Below are 18,243 nucleotides of genomic sequence, written 5' to 3'. Positions count from 1 at the left end.
ATCTCCTATTCATTCTCCCCCAATCACCCTTTCACTGGCCCAGTTTGGCTTTCCAAACAACCAAACCATTTCACCGATCTTTAGACATCACAAGTGAACCAGTAATTATTTTTGTATCTTTCTCTGTCCTCTCTTTACCTACCGCTTGCCTTCAACTTGCTAGGTAACCAGAGCTTGATTTCAACCGGGTCTGTCCCCTTTTGTGACACGGAAATAATTTCGGGACCCGCATACCCCCCCACATCAGCTATACCTCTCGCAAAGGTTCATGGCAACTTATCACGTATCTGCTCCAGTCATATTCAGTAGAAAGCTAAGCCCTGTAGGTAACTAAAGCATGTTCCTACGTAGGTCTACGATGAACGTGCATCACCTCCTACTACACTGGTCAACAAAAAAAATACATTTTTTTCTGGCCTGGACTTTTGCAGCTGTTTTAGACTAAATTAATGGTGCTGATTCCAAATCTGATCTCAGATTTGCTCTATCACATCTCATTTTTATATATCGGCATACCCCATTTTCATTGATTTTACCCAAAATTAACTCTGTCACTTATGATTGCAAGTTGTTGCGAGTCAGTGACTGCTTTAGTGTTAAAATATGGTGCTGTATTTTTAGGATAGTGTGTTTATAATATAATTTTATGTAGATATCCACCTTTATTTAATATTTTTCTTCTGCAGTTTTTATTGAAAATGCAATATTTCATATCTCAAAAACCTGATGTGATAGACAAAAACCGATGCCAGATTTGGAATCAGCACCCCAAAAGTACATTAAACCCGTTGGAATACCTTATGCCAGAAAAAGTGTGTTGACCGTGTCCATAATTCCTTGTACGTTGGCTGCTTCGTATCATCCGAGCTCAGCGTATCACTAAGATCGCTTGGGAACCCCATGTATATGGAACACCAATAAAGTCAGTGCTGTAGAATGTAAAATACTATGATCATAAGAGTATGGTAGTTCATTAAAATGTACTTCATCGTGCAATTGCATTTTTAAGCAACGAAAAGCCCTTTGATGTTGTACATATTTTAAAAAGGTGTGGGTTGCTACATTCTGTTCTTGTGATATATGCAGGCGCTAATTGCCGATGTCAAGGTCTGCTATCCACGAGAGGGCTTCAGGAGAGAGATAATGCAGTCTTGCAAATCCTCCATTGAAGGGGTGCAGACTACAGTGGTTTACTATATGGCTCATAGTTTGGGTTGTATGGCCACAATCGCATCGCACTGCTGTCGCTTGTCTTTAACTTCACATATATGACGGAGATGTGTGCATTGTCCTGATGCTCTGATTCACGAAATGTATGATTTCTTGCAAAGTGTTAAACAAAATTTTTGAAAATGTTGTGACCATTGTACATACAAAGCAATCATGCTCATAATACATTAAATGAAATGTTTAATGCACTAATATTTAAATTTCCACTCAGGAAACATGAATGCGATATTTGTGGACCGAGACAGTTGACCCTTTCCAAATACAAATGCCACACACACACAAGTTTTTGTCATGGGCATCCTTTGGAACAGGGAAATGCTATATATTCATTATACAAAATATCACAAAAGATAATGAAAATGGAAAGCAGAACGAATGAGCTGCAGCCAAAGAAGCAAAGTGTGGAACTTACAGTTTTCAGCCTGGAAATCTGGGACGAATTGTTCATCATCATCTGGTACCTGGGCTGGAGACAGGGTGATACATATGAATACGTTAAAGTGGTAAATTGCACAGCAAAAGCAGACTTAACTTTGGCATCAACACTTAAACGTCAGAAAAGAGTTTGAATGTTTGTGTTTATTTAAAGAAAGAAAACATCTGCTTCAAAAACACATTACCATTTACATGGGACTCTCGTTTTTAATGGAAAAAGAACGGATAATACACTGTAACATGATAACAAATATATGTTAATAGCTTCAAAAAGTCAAGTCTCCACTTGTTCCCATCATTGTCAACGCGTGCCTGGAATCTTCATCAGGTGGTCTCAAAAGCCCGTAGGCACATTTCTTGTGGTATTGTTGCAAATGCTCAGAAGTGTTATCATTTTTTTGAAGCACCCTGCATATGTGACAGTATTTGAATTATAAGGATGTGTAAATGGGAAAGGTGATGCACTGTTTTTAGCTTGTGGTTATACACAGCACAGCATTTTCTCGATGTCTTGTATTCAGCAAAACATGATTAAATGTTAGAGTTGGGAGTGAAATAGATATAACGTAAATACTGTCTGGTATACGAATTACACTGCTTGATGAACAACAACCCACAATAAATCTCTTGTACTGTACATTTGTATCTAAAAAGGAATCTTGTAATTACAGTGGAATTTTTAAAATCCTATTACACGTATTCACTAATTTATTTCAGTACACCAGAAAATGTGTTCAGTCCTATGTTTACCCCGAGCCAGCGTTCTCTCTGTGCCAGTGCCAAAACGTGCTGCAGTGTGCCAATTTACTACATCGATATAACGTGTAAAACATACAAATGGCATTCACTGCAGCGAGTACAAGCACAGCTTCCATCCCTGTAAAGAATTCTGAGGGGTACATGCCATACTGAATTATGCAGCAATATCACACACATCACAACATGTTCACGCACACCAATGGTCTCAATTAGTAAAAAAATATGCCAACCTTATTTAATTATTTAAAACATTATTAAAACTTTCGTGACTGCAGGAATTCATATTCTATGGTTCTTTCGGTAAAGTCACGTAAATAGAAAAATTTACAATAAAATAATACAAATAAAGTGAATAAAAATATCACGACGTTTCGATCGCAACACAAGCGGTCGTCATCAGGAACAGGGAGGTTCGCCTCTGAGGGCAAGCTGTTTATAAAGGTTTAGAGATGGGCGGGGCAGCTAATGTGAATGTAGGAGAAGGCTCCGGCAGTATGTCTACACCAATCAAAGCATTGCACCTCGCTCCACACACCCACACTGCTGACGGTGGAGGTTGACAAGAAAACACAAATCAAGTCATGACCCAAAGTGGTTGATGACATCTTTCCAATGATTGCTGAGTCTATAACCTTCCTCTCGGTAGAAATTGTCTCTGTGTCTGAAAATATGGATGGCTTCATGAACGAATCTTTGTTGATAGCCAGTAGGCTTGCAAAGTACCATCGTCTTAGAGAAATCAATTTCGTGTGAGCCAGCCGCATAAAAATAATGATCAGCCACGGCAGAAGTATTGGTCCGAGATATGTCGCTTAGTTTCCCCAATGTAACTGCTGCCACAGATACGGCTTAGTTTGGAGACGCCGGGATATTGCATGTCAGAAATCTCGTCTTTCACAGATGGGATCAGATCATGAATTTTATGCACTGTGTTAAATCGGACCTGAATCTTGTGTTTGTTCATAATTTTTGAAATATTTTTGGTTACCCCTGCTGTGTATGGCAAGGTGATGGTTTTGATTGGATCCTCAGATGGCTCCTTCCTCATGATTTGGGCGATGGCTTTGCGGATTGTGTAGTAAGAGTATCCATTCACCAGAGGTGTGGACTCGAGTCATGTGACTTGGACTCGAGTCAGACTCGAGTCATGAATTTGATGACTTGCGACTCGACTTGGACTTGCATAACAATGACTTTGTCCCACCTATGAGATGTGGACTCGAGTCATGTGACTTGGACTCGAGTCAGACTCGAGTCATGAATTTGATGACTTGCGACTCGACTTGGACTTGCATAACAATGACTTTGTCCCACCTCTGCCATTCACCTTGAGAGCTTGGTGTACGTGTTTGAGTTCACTGGTTAGGTGTTCATGGTCGGAGATACATTGCGCTTTATGGTGTCGCGTTTTGATGAGGGAATTCTTCTGGGATGGATGGTGGTGGGAATCAGGTATTAGGTAGGTGTATGGGTTACTTTCCTGTCGACAAAATGGTTCATTGAGCCATCTAGTCTCTTTTTTATTAGGACATCCAAGAAAGGTAGCTTGCCATCCTTTTCTACCTTCATTGTGAATTTGATGGCTGGGTGTATAAAATTGATGTGGTTGCAGAATTTGTTTAGAGTCGGTCAGCCATGTGGCCAGATGACAAACGTGTCATCCACGTACCTCTTCCACAGGGATGGGCATAGAGTGCATGCCTGGATGGCGTCCGTCTCAAAATTTTCTAATAAAATATTGGCAACAACCAGAGATAAGGGAGAACCCATTGTGGTGCCTTCAGTTGGTTTGTAGAATGTTCCATTCCAGATGAAGTATATATTGGTGAGGCAGTGTCTCACCAGGGCCGGTACATCAGCATTCAATCCTTGTTGGACCAAATCTTCAATGATTGCAATGGTATCAGGCACAGGTACTTTGGTGAACAAAGAAACTACATCGAAACTGACGAGTAAATCATCTGGGGACAGTGAGATCTTTAATTGAGGATACCAGGTGAGCTGGGTTAAGTACAAAAGAGGTGGTCTTACCAGTGAATGGCTGCAATGTCTCAGACAGATATCGGGCCAGTTTGTAGGTGGGTGAGCCAACAGGTGGAGACGATGGGACGAAGGGGTGTACCTTCTTGGTAAGCCATATAATCTGGGTGGTCTAGCAGCAGAAGGTTTTAAGGAAAACCGTTTGGTCTGTTCAATTAATGAGGCTGAATCAGTGATGATATTGTTCGTTTTTGTAACAAGGTTGTTGGTGGGATCTCTCTTAATTTGTGTGTGGCTACCACCATTAAGTAGGTTCTGAATGTTGTTATTGTACACGGTTTTGTCCATGATGACAGTAGCATTGCCCTTGTCGGCTGAGAGGATGACAATATCAAAATTCAGGACCTACTTCATGATGGTAGCTACACACCGATATCTGTCTGAGACCTTACAGCCATTCACTGGTAAGACCACCTCTTCTGTACTTAACTCAGCTACACCATAGAGCGCAATGTATCTCCGACCATGAACACTTAACCAGTGAACTCAAACACGTACACCAAGCTCTCAAGGCGAATGGATATTCTGACTACACAATCCGCAAAGCCTTCACCCCAACCATAAGGAAGGAGCCATCTGAGGATCCAATCAAAACCATCACCCTGCCATACATAGCAGGGGTAACCAACAAGATTTCCTAAATTATGAACAAACACAAGATCCAGGTCCGATTTAACACACTACATAAAATTCGTGATCTGATCCTATCTATGAAAGACAAGATTTCTGACATGCAACATCCCGGCATCTATAGACTAAGCGGTATCTGCGGCAGCAGTTACATTGGGGAAACTAAGCGACATGTCTCGGACCGTGTCCGTGAACATAAGGTAGATTTGAAACACGGTAGGACCAATACTTCTGCCGTGGCTGATCATTATTTTCATACGGCTGGCTCACACAAAATTGATTCCTCTAAGACGATGGTACTTTGCAAGCCTACTGGCGATCAACAAATATTGGTTCATGAAGCCATCGGACACAGACACAATTTCTACCGAGAGGAAGGTTATAGACTCAGCAATCATTGGAAAGATGTCATCAACCACTTTGGGTCATGACTTGATTTGTGTTTTCTTGTCAACCTCCACCGTCAGCAGTGTGGGTGTGTGGAGCGAGGTGCAATGCTTTGATTGATGTAGACCTACTGCCGGTGTCGGAGCCTTCTCCTACATTAACATTAGCTGCCCCGCCCATCTCTAAACCTTTATAAACAGCTTGCCCTCAGAGGCTAACCTCCAGGTTCCTGATGATGAACGCTTGTGTTGCGATCGAAACGTCGTGATATTTGTATTCACTTTATTTATATTATTTTATTGTTATATTTTCTATCTACGTGACTTTACCAAAAGAACCATAGATTATTATTTCATTATTATTTAGAATGTGTATTATTGTGCATATAACCATACATTTGTACACATTTATGCAAACACGGGTGTTTTTAATGTTTCAAAGAGTATAAAAAGTCTTAGCATCTTCAAATAATAATACATGGGATAGGGCCTTTGCAATTGAAATGATGGCTTAATACTACTGTAGTTCAACAATAACATCCAAAGGGTTTGTAATGAAAGATACATGTACTGGATATCACACATCAATGAGATAAAACATGGGTACAATATCAATGCAAGCACATGAGTGACAGAATGAGGGAAGGGTAGAGAAGGGGTGGAGGAAGAAGGCTGTGAGAGTGGAATGGGTTCGAGGGAAATAGTGAGATAAACACAGAGAAAGAAGCTACACAAATAAACAAGTACATGCTTTATGTTGACAAATGTCTCTGGGCCCCAATGGTCTAAAAGATGCCATTTTGCATGACTTCAGGCACTTAGAAAGACAGCCTCATTTTTAAGTAAACTGGTCCAGCCAGAGCAAAGCCAAGTTCCAAGACCCCTTCATTCATAAAATGCTTGAGCCTATTTTTAAATGTAGCGATTCACAGAACCAGCTGGGCACCGAGCCAGACTCAGCCATGCCCTATTCCAGGCGTCAGTTCCCATGCCGAGTGGTAAACAGCACGCAACAAGTTTTTTTGTTTGCAAGGAGGGCATGCCGCATCGGATAGCCAGGCGTCAAACATCTCTTTTCCCAGAATTATACCACTGATGTTAGCGCCAGACACATGATTCTATGGCGAAGACCACTTTGCTCAGCGACCGAGCAAGAGCAGAGTGTATGGTGGCTCTCTCTCCCTCCACCCATACTGTAAGTAACGCAAGCTCCCAAGTAGACCCACGGGGCAAGATGGGACAGGTCTTGTCCTGATCCAGGCAGTAACAGCTGCTTTTGCCATTCCCTCAGCCAAGCTCAGTCACAGCCACTGGCTTTTATTAAACCTTTAAGCTGCTATTTGGATGATCTATTGCTTGGATCCCACGTCGTGCCATTTTCGATTGCTCAAAGGTCATATGCAACACTACATGGCATCTGGCACATCAACTGGTATGTCAAATTTTCCAATGCTGTCAGCTTTCTCTCCTAAATAAACAGCAGAAGATTTGTGTGCAAACAGTCGTTCACCTACCGTATTTTATATTTTTTAATGAAACCCATGGGAATTTTTTTCAAAGGTGTCAGTCAAATGTCAGACATACACATCATGGGGACCCATATTCAAAAATGAAACCGGATCTTTTTTCTGGAGGATTTATTTCCTAAGGATTGGAATTGATGTGCAATAAAAACGTTTTAGAGAATATAAGTTTACATGGACATACTGTTTACCATCAGCAGATGTTCTTGTATGTACAATGTTTGTAAACTGGCATATATCTTGACAAGGTGAGGAAATGTGGGTCCCTTGAAGACCTCATACCAGTCAAGCACCCATACCAGTCAGCGAGAGGCAAGACAAAGTGTGCCCCCTTCACCAACCCTTACCGCCCAGTGTTGTGAATTGTGGTCAAAACAACAACCATAACCGGCGCACATAAACCCCCAGTCCCAGTCAGCTCTGGATCCATCGACTGTGGCATCAGTTGGGATGCTGAAGGAGCAGGGATTGCCAAGCATCGCTGGGTATGAACAGGACTCACTCTGAATTTGACCACTACTTTGGGTGTATCAAACCTTGCTGAACCGGACACAGTGCTGACGAAAGGAGATACCTCAATTCATTTAAATAGTGGCAACGTTTTCTATGATAAAGGGGGAAAATTACAGCAATTATGGAGGGGTCAGCTTCTTAGCATCTATGGGAATCGAGTGTAGAAGTTTAGAATTCAAATGTACTTTGCCCAACTTATATTAAGACTCTCAAATCACTATATGTAAAAAGTAATTCAATATGAATGCCCATATAAAACTCCATGAATATGTACAAGTAAAAACACATTTATGAAGATAATTACACAACTTATAAATGAAAGCTACACACACTAAACCAATGGAACGGGGACTTTAGTACAGAGGTAGGCAAGAGGAATGGAGATGGGAAAGGATGTGGCATTAGAAAGAAAAAGGGGAGAGCAAAATGCCTCCTAGAATTGGAAATCATTTAGGTGATGAATGCATTTTTAAAAATCTACAAGGTGGACATGGAGGAGCCGAATTAGATAATTAAACATGAAATAGACTTTATTCTCATGGATAAACCCCTGAAAATTCCAACAGAGTTGGGATGTCTTCTCAATTTTCAGATTGATAGTTCAAATTCTAATATCAGGCCGAGATATGAAATTTCGGATCATCTGAAAAAAGAAAATGGTTTCAGATTCATCTGGAAGTGGGAGGTCACATGCAGCGATGTCAATTCCATGACTTTGCGTCAGGGCTTTTCCCACCAAAAGCGCCATGATGTGACATCATTGTATTCCACATGCAACGTTAAGTTTGCTTCAATCATAAAAAATATTAACGATTACGTTAAAATATGCTTATTTTACCGACAAAACTTCATGTTTACGATTACACTTAAATTATGAAGGTTTAAAAATATATTACATTTAATGCTTAAAAATTAATGTTATTTAGACGTATTACATGTATTATGACATTGTGAAAATAGAAAATGCAATCTGAAATGTGGTCAAAAACCCCCGACAAATGTGATCTCCTAAAAAGTTAAATGTGGCGACTCACCCTCATACATTTACAGACCTCTGTAAAACCACAAGGAAAATAATTCGAACAGAAGGAAGACACCACACGAACATGATTGACGGTGTCACAATAAAGAATGGGATCAGAAGAAATAAAACATTAGTAACTGTAAACCACCAACAGAGGGGCTCAAAGAGATCAAGATTAAGTATACAATAGATCATAGATACAGAATTATAAAAAAATGACTGATGGGCAAAACTGGTGATGGAACGGCAGGCAAAGGAAAGAATGCATCCATGAGGGCGACATGGAACAATGGGATCGTTTCATCTACAGGGGTGCGAGAGGTTAAAGCAGCACTGGTCTGCGAGGGATTATTAAGATTAGATAAACAATTAGGAAAAAGAATGGCCTACACTAGAGGGCGCTCTAGAGAACCCCACTGAAGAGGATGTGGCCTTGATAATTGGTGTAAATGCTTACCCCGAGCTCTCATACTCTGATGGTGCATTGTCTTTGAGTTGTGCGCCTTTTGGCGTCATCTGGTCCAACCCATGTGAGACTAGGCTCTAAGGAAAGCTGTCTTGGGTGTGAACCAATCAACTTCAATGACAGTGCACATTATCAGAGTTGTGTTTTTTGTTTGCATTATGACTGCAGGTATTGTGGTCTATGCAAACATGACTCCTTGTAAAAAAGGTGTCAGTTTTGTTGCCAGATGGAAGCGTAAAAAAACAATTATCATATTTGTTACTGGCAAATGAGGTTCTAATGGAGGATGTGGCCTTCTCTTCAATATATGTTGGAAGAGGTTTGAGTATCCACAATTTACCCCACCACACATGGCCTGCCGATCGACTTTACTGTTGTGAAGCCATTTATACCGATGGGTGGGACCAAAGCGGAGGGGTTTAAGAAACTTGCCAATTGTTTCCACTGCCGTGCCAGCAGATAAAACCGACGGCTTCTGGATTACAAGGCCAGCCATTGATTGGAAAGGAGCCCCTGCACTGGACACTTGGGCAAAAATGTATTTTTGCAGTGCACTGGAGGAAATATCCATCAATACACACAGACCCTGCGGTGATGGGATCGTAACATCTGCATTCACTTCTTAGCTACATGTCAGCTACTACAGCGCCATAGGTCAATTCCTCAAAGCTGCAGTTTTTAAGGATAATGCCACCTGCCTACTCATCAATGTTTACATCTTGAGACATGTGGCACTTATCAGACACTCCATAAATAAGACTACTGACGATGGCCACAGCTGAAGTTCAACTTGAGGAGCCACAGAGGCCTAGTGTTTGTGACGTGGTGGCATCCGTCAAAAAATACTTGTGAACTTCAACCGACTCTGTCGTGGCAGACCACGCTATGACCAAAACAACGAAGAACGATACCTCTTCTCGGGTAAATTATATTTTAATTATTCTGCTGCATGACAAGTAGATGTATGTCGTGAACAATATTTTCTGTGGTCCTTGTTTCTTCGGTTCATATTTCGTACTGGACATACATGGTTACAAAGTCCCTATGATGGTAGCACAATTTATATAACAACGCACCGAGCGGATCACAACATGTGTTTCATTTACGGATTGCAAATGCATTAATCATATTTAATGGCCTGTCCAATAAGACAACGGAAAAATATTAAATGCACCATTGTGCACATATGCCATTGTCTAAGTACCCCTAGTTTATATATAAAATAAAAGAACAAAAACTCTGTAGACTAAATCTGTTGACTTGTTCTTTTGGGAATTTATCATAATTCAAAGTGTAAATAAATGGTTGTGCCATTTCCCAGACGACTGAAGTCTATTAGAGGAGTTGTGAAGATGGGATGGAGCTGAAATGTTCTACCGTATACAATAATGCCTCTTGGGCAAGCTTCCCACATGACCAGTATCTAAAGGTGTATATATATATAACACTGTTAAGATTAAACCTGTAAAGGATAAGTGTAATAATTCGAAAATGAACATCACAAACATCAATATATTTCCAAATATCCATTGCAAAGCTAATGTAACTCAACACACTCTTACTCAGTGAAATAAAGAGCATTTTAAATGAGCTGAAAAATACATTTTGGAAACATATTTCATAAACAACATGTGGACACACATAAATAAATAATATCACGGCTGATTGTGTGGGGGTCATTGGTGTATCACTGCACAGCATCTTACACCCAGCTGTAACCAATCATTCTTATTTGTTTACGTATATTTTTTCACATGCTATTTCAACGATTGCACAATTTCTGTATCGGAAACTAAATGGGATGTACCATCGGATTGGGTCATTACCGGAAACTTGCCAGTTCCCAACCCATCCGATCTGCTGCTTTTGGAAACCGGATTAACGTTGCGACATACTGTATTAGGATTGATCATAATGAAAATTTGAATTGTAGGGAAATTGTTGCATCGGATAATATCAACTGAATTTTTATTTTATCCGATCTATGTTTAAAAATTGTATCACGTTTTTCAAAACCAAATGTTACGTAAAATCAATAACAGATGTACTAAACATTCGATCAAGAATAGCAAATGGTAATTCATCCTATCCTGGCTTTCAGGACACTAACTGTGATTTTGCTATGCTTAAATGGACTGCAAACATGTAATTACGCACCACCCTCATCATTCGATGATTTGTGTTGATTTGGGATACGAAGTTGATTAAATAAAATCTGTTTTAGCTCATTTGTCGCGTCTGTTTCCGTCGCACCGTCCCATGTTTTTGCTTCCCTCTCATACTACTTGCACATCATTTGCATAAATCATAAATATCGTAAAGGATACACACTCAAATCTGTGCGTGCATAACCCGATGAATCAATTCCAGTTCATGAATCTATGCAAGCCTATTGCCGAGTGTGCATCACTGGAGCGGCCGCGTGGACTAAATTACTCGTGTCTACTCTAGCCTCCATTGTGCAGAAGCATCAAGGTACAGATGTTTTCTTCACACATGCTAATTTTATATTATCCTTTAAATTAATTAATTTCTACTATTAATATGTTATTCTCGTAGCGTTAAGAGTTGATTAGTCTATTATTGTCTACGATGTCAGCAGGACGTCAGCGAAGCTATCAATCAATCTTGATTTTACGTGTCAATATCGCCTCAATAAAATAGGCATCAGTCAACATTACAACAGAACGAGGAACGGAACAGCGGCACAGAACAAAATCCATTATTGTTCTGTACTTCGATGCTCCAACCCACACTGACCAGCGTGGTGAAGTATGGTCAATTGACACCCACAAACCGCACAGCAGGGGGAAGGTCCTCATCCAACAGTGTATCGACAAAAGTGCTGTACATGTACCAGATTGTATTATTAGTACTGTAGTATATAACTATTCATTGAAAGTCGACGTAATCTGTGTTGTATTGGATCGACTACAGTGTTCATATTGAACAGGAAATCTCAACCGTGCACCTCTCGTAACAGATCATACAACGGGGAATTCATTATAAGCACCATAAATTATCCACTATTTGGAAAATGTTTAGAAAATGTACAGATGTAAGAAATTGAAAGATACCTTCGGCAAGCCAAGCTTCCTGCAGCTGACTCAAGTCTTGGAAAAGGTCTGGAACAAATGGGAAGGAGATATTGTATATATATTATTATTATTCGTATCACTGTATATTACTCCCAGTTACTTAACGGTATGACGCATTATGTAAAATGATATAAAATATTAATGACATTCTTTCATTTGCAGAAAGGAGGCAAAGTTCACGCTGCGTCATTGCACTGCAAGTTGAGAGTTAAAGAACCCAATTAGCTCTCAAGAATTAGCTGACATGCACACACGTGAAATGTGTTATTGCTACTATGCATATTTACACAGGAAAACCGCACCAAGTCTCATGACTTTTTCAGGAGGGTCCTGCCAAGATTTTGCTGGAGACGCAACGATTGCTATGTACATTATATTGGAATAAAGTAATTTGTTACGTATATAGTAACCATAATATGCATATACGTATTCAGAATAATAGGCATGTATTAGCTCTGGTTATAAATGGTCAAAGACGATGATTTATGTTCATTACCACCGCCACAAAACACCATACCATTGCCAAGAAATGTCACCATGGTGGTGCCTGTGGTGGTAGGAAAATACGTAGCGAGCTACAACGCAGGACACACCACACAAGAGGAACATTTCCCAAGTCACAACTCATCCAACCAACGATTCTCCTACATCTTAAGCTGAAAACCAAACCCAACTGGGCAGCTTACGGAAACTATGACCGGGACATGCTGCGTAATAGTTCAGATTCAACCTCGTGCCCGGTAGGCATGGCCCAACTTCTGCTTTGCCAAAACTCCTTACCTTCAGAGTCCTGTGCCAGGTCGGTCTGGGACAAGCGCCTCTTTCTGCTCTGTCCACATGCCCTTCCGCCCCCCTTGTCCGGCTCACCCTGCACGCACCAAGGGAGGCAAGGACACACACACACATTCACGACACTGCAGCTCATGGGAAGTTACCCTCTGCGATGGAGGCAGGAGGACAAGGTCACAAAAGCAGGCAAGACACGCAGCCAGCTTTACTGGCAGCCTGCGGCCGCTCATTCCACAAACCCAAGCGCCAAGTGAAAGAACAAACACCCACCTTGTTGATGTTTAATGACCTCAATCGAATAATCTTCCGGTGCAAAATTCTGCGATTTAAGTGTCAGGTCTTAATATAATTTTCTATTGAATGTGATGCTGTCCAAATACGTTTTCTGCAAGTGGTGTGCAGTACAATAATTAAAGTTTTTCTCCCACATCAACCATTAATTTAACACCACTGTTTCATCATCGTCATGAGCCATGCCATGATCAAGCCACTGCTAGATGACGGACTCCCCAAGCCACTGTCATCACTCATGACCCTGTGACATTTCATGGGTAATAATTTGTAATTCATGAAGTGTTTATGGCAAAAAATTACATTCACAAACATTGTATCTATACTGGACTATGGATTATGTGCATCAGCACAATGTGCATGAAAAAAAATCAGTCCATATATTATGAGTGGAATTTCTGTTGCAAATAAGCAATATCGCATAGGAGTACCTACCATGAGGTTTTCTATTGGCTTTAACAAAGAGCCCTCGTCTAGACTCATCAGACTGTTGGGGCAAGTGCTTTTAACGAGAACCTCAGGTGGTAATGCTGAGCAAGCACCTCAGTGGCAATGTTTACACATCGCACCAGGTACTCGTTTGAGGCCGAGTCGACCTAGGGGATGCCCAGGACAAGTTCAAATAATCGTCACTAGTGTTGACCATGAGCAGGAATCGAGGTCGCCAGGTTCGTAGGGCAGCACGCTACCCGTTTGATTACAGCACCCCACTCATGGCTTTAATATAACACTCCGCAAGAGGAAAATTACAAAGTTCACTGGTGATACTGTAAGTGTAAAGCACGATGATTTAAGCAATTTAGAATTTAGCCTGTTATGGGAGTGAAACCAAGAAAATTCCCAGTCGTAATATTTGGATGCCCAAATAAAATAAAACTTTCAGATCTTCGCTTTTCATGAGAAGACTCGACGCTACAATTCAAATGTCAACTTTCTAGCCCTTTCTCGGGCATCATTAGAACTCGCATGGCTCTCAATCCGTCACGCAAGCGTCTACATGTGTTAGATATAACCTTGTTTTGATAAAAAGCCATTATGCCCTGGGCAGTGAAAGGAGGGGTGGAGGGAAAGAGAATTAAAGGAATCAACGCGCTAACGAACCCGCGCGCGGAGCAACAAACACGCCTTTGTAAAAACTCTGAAATTTCAACAACAAAAAAACGCATTTTTTTTTGCGCGCAGTGAAATCGGCCGAGAGTTGAATGCCCTGAACTGGCACCTGCCCCCCCACCACCACCACCCCACCACACACCAGAGAACAAGCGGCGCTTTTAACGCCCCTCGAACACTGCACGGAGTGTACGCGCGCACGCAGCCCGCACACGTTACACCCCTAATAAGCGGGCAAAGCGGATGGACCGACTCCATCATATCGCTCTTTCTCTCTCTCTCTCGCGAAGCTATGCGAGCCACGCGTCCCCTTCTCGAAGACGTCGACCCACCACCACCACGACCTTCCATTGCGCTCCGCCCGTGATGTTTAACTCAAGAACTTTGGCATCAAACGGCTCCAATTGCGAACGGTGCACTTAATTCGCAATTGTTCTCATTGCTTACGGGGTCACTGATGGTGCACTAACAGGCAAGAGTAAATGATACGGTACATCCTGTGGATGAACTAGTCTCGCCGTAAAAGAATGTGGAATTTTTGCCACTGGCTCCGAGGTCTCCCCCACGGAGATGGGCACCGCTCGTTTTGAACATGGAGAGGACGCGATTCTCTCCATGTGTTACAGACATCGACGTAGAATTGTGTCAGTACATCGGTGGTACATGTATATTTGAGAGGCCAGCCGTGGATCTATGGTTGGCGCAATGCGTTGTGAAATCCGGTTATCCGAGTTCGATTCATGGCCGCGTCTAGAAACCAGTGGGGCGCATTGACCAAAGTGGGTGAAGTATGGACAAACAACCTCCCCCCACGATCCGCATGGCGAGGGGAAGGAAATCATCATCCAGCCGTGGATTGACCAAGGGCTGCAATTTATTATCATAGGAATACCCCAAGCCGACACTGCGCCATGCACACGCGACATGCATTATACGTACGTGACAGTACCTGACAAGCGACAGTGTCTGACAAGCGTATAGACTTTAATCATTCTCGCCGGGCGTTACTATGGCTTTTTTTTAAACACACCACGAGACAAAACCAAAGCAATACACCGTCAAGCGCATTCATCTTATCACTGCCTGACCATCACACACGCGAGCGCGCAATCATACATCACTCTAATTCTCCAACATAACCCATTGTTATCCTTTGCAGTGCGGCGTAGGATGTTAATAATTGCCACTAGACTATGCCGCTTTACCAGTGTCATCCACTTCACTTTTTTTCCCCCCCTAAAGATTGCGTCGAACCGTTGTTCACTCGGAAAATCGGCGGACTTAACGCAAAGGGACTCGATGCACACGGACGGGAGGAGGAGGAGGATGACCAAGTGGAATCATCACAGCGATGCCACCTCTACTCCCGGTGCAATGATCTGGCTCAACCACCCCCGATGTAGAACATCACAGTTGTTGCTCCGCAGCAACAATTCACCGTAAGAGGAATGGAGATTGGCAGGCAACACGTAGCGGCAACGCGCTAGAAACTTCAGTTTTGGGTTGCATTGCTTGCAAAGAGCGAGAGAGAGCGAGCGAGAATAATCGCTGCCATTTACTTAACTGCCTTCTTTATCGAGTACAACGCGGAGCATTGTGGCCATTTGGCACGGCCCAGCTTTCTTTCCACACACACACACATCATCACAAGCGAGTGCATGTATACTCACATTGCAGGTGATCGTCAAAGGCACTTGCTGATCGAGGTAGGGCTCCATCGCGCTGCGCAGTTGATGGCTACAAATGTGGAATGCGGGCCGATTGCTTCGCAAACTCGCCCCCCTCCACCACCACCACCAACCACCCTTCTCCCTCTCTCGTCTCTCCCTCCCTCTTTTTCTCTTCCCGCAGCCGGGTTCCCAGTCGTGGCAGTGAAGCGATTCGCGGCTTCACCCCTTCGGAGTGGGCGAATTATGAATGGAGAGAGCGGCGGCAGCGACAGCGGCTGCCCGGCCCCATTCATAAAACCCCCGCCCCAACCCCGCCCGTGACTCTCAGTGGCTCCCTCACTCACTCACACACACGTGTGTGTGTGCTTACACACTCTCTCTCTCACACGTGTGTGTGCTTACACACTCTCTCTCCCTCTCTCTCATGTGTGTACTCGCCCGCACACATGTGCTTACACACTCACTCACACACACATGTGTGTGTGAGTGAGTGTGTGTGCTTACACACTCTCTCTCTCACATGTGTGTGTGCTTACACACTCTCTCTCCCTCTCTCACATGTGTGTACTCACCCGCACATATGTACACACACACACGTGTGCTTACACACTCTCTCTCACACATGTGTGTGCTTACACACTCTCCCTCTCTCTCTCACATGTGTGCTCACTCGCACACATATACTCACATACACACACATGTGTGCTTACATACTCTCTCTCTCACACATGTACTCTTTCACACACATGTACTCACACATTTACTCACAAACAAACACTCTCAGACATGTGTGCTCACTCACACACATGTATTCACACACATGTACTCACATACACACGTGTGTGTGCTTACACACTCTCTCACATGTGTGTGCTTACACACTCTCCCTTTCTCTCTCTCACATGTGTGCTATCTCACACACATGTACTCTCTCACACACATGTACTCTCTCAGACACATGTACTCACTCATGTACTCACATACACATACATACACACGCCTCTCTAACATGTGTGTTCTTTCACACACATGTACTCACACGTGCTTACACACTGACATGTGTGCCCACTCACACACGTACTCGTGTATGTACTCACACACATGTGCTTAAACACTATCTCTCACACACATGTATTCACGCACAAACATAAACAACAAAGACAAAGATCCCCCGTATAGCCTGGAACAGACTGTTGGGGCAAGTGCTGTCAGTGAACACCAATGAATGTCGGTACGGCAAACAAGAGGGCGTGGGTGGCCAACACCATGCCCGGCCGCCTTTGTCTCCCCATTGGTGATGTTTACACGCCGCACCAGGTACTCATTTGAGGCTGAGTCGACCTAGGGGAGGCCCATGATCGGTTGAGATAATCGTCGCTGGTGTTGACAGTGCGCCGGAATCGAACTCAGTTTGCAGGGTCGTAGCGCAGCGCGCTAACCACTGTGCCACCGCTCCCCACATATACACACGTGTGCTTGCAGCTTACATTCCCTCACATGCGCTCTCACACACACGCACCCTCGCAGATGCTCATGCATACACTCTTCTCACACGCGCCAATGCACATACTCACACATTCACCCACATATTTCAAACAGATGCTTGCACTTTTCAGACATACGATGGTCATGCACACAAAGACAAATATTCCCAAGTTAGTCTTAACAGCCTGTTGGAGAAAGTGCCCTAAGCAAGCGTCTATTTAGGCCAGCACACGCCTGCTTATGCCCAAAGATACACACACACTGATATGCGCCACCACATGTGTCAATACACACACGTGCCCATGCATATGTATACAGGTTCATGCATATTCCATGCACACACACATGCTCCAGCTAAACTGATCCACCCATGCATACATATACGCACTCTCTCATTAACTTGTAGACTGGGTAAGTTCTTACTCTTAGTTTTTTCGGTATAGTCACGTAGGTAAAAAATGAAATTAAAATTAATAAAAGTAATAATATAAATAAAATAATTTCTATTATTACTTTTATTAATTTTAATTTAATAAAAGTAATAATAGAAATTATTTTATTTCTATTATTACTTTCATTAATTTTAATTTCATTTTTTACCTACGTGACTTTACCGAAAAAACTAAGAGTATGAATCCTTGCAGTCACGATAGCTTCATATCTAGAATGGGTAAGTTCTGTAAGCGAGTACCTATTTAGGCTCTGCCACAACAAACTCACACACAGGCCCACGTACTCAAAGCATCACACAGGCTCACACCTGGATGGATCGATAGATGGAGGTGGGCAAAGGT

At 42.5% G+C, this 18,243-nt stretch overlaps 1 protein-coding gene across 1 annotated transcript in view; it reads right to left on the bottom strand.

The window, feature by feature from the left end:
- The window catches only part of LOC144728912 (ETS translocation variant 5-like), a 53,200-nt gene extending 36,943 nt beyond the window's left edge, over positions 1-16,257 (bottom strand). The window contains 5 exon segments of the mRNA XM_078608660.1: positions 1,643-1,696; positions 12,084-12,131; positions 12,885-12,972; positions 15,965-16,018; positions 16,021-16,257. Of these exon segments, the coding sequence (XP_078464786.1) occupies positions 1,643-1,696; positions 12,084-12,131; positions 12,885-12,972; positions 15,965-16,018; positions 16,021-16,257 (481 nt within the window).
- Between the last annotated feature and the right edge of the window lie 1,986 nt (positions 16,258-18,243).

Source organism: Lampetra planeri, chromosome 2, assembly GCF_965212315.1.
Source record: "Lampetra planeri chromosome 2, kcLamPlan1.2.h2, whole genome shotgun sequence".
NCBI lineage: Eukaryota > Metazoa > Chordata > Hyperoartia > Petromyzontiformes > Petromyzontidae > Lampetra > Lampetra planeri.
The sequence above is the reverse complement of the archived record's forward strand: the minus strand, read 5'-3'. Positions and strand labels throughout refer to the sequence as shown.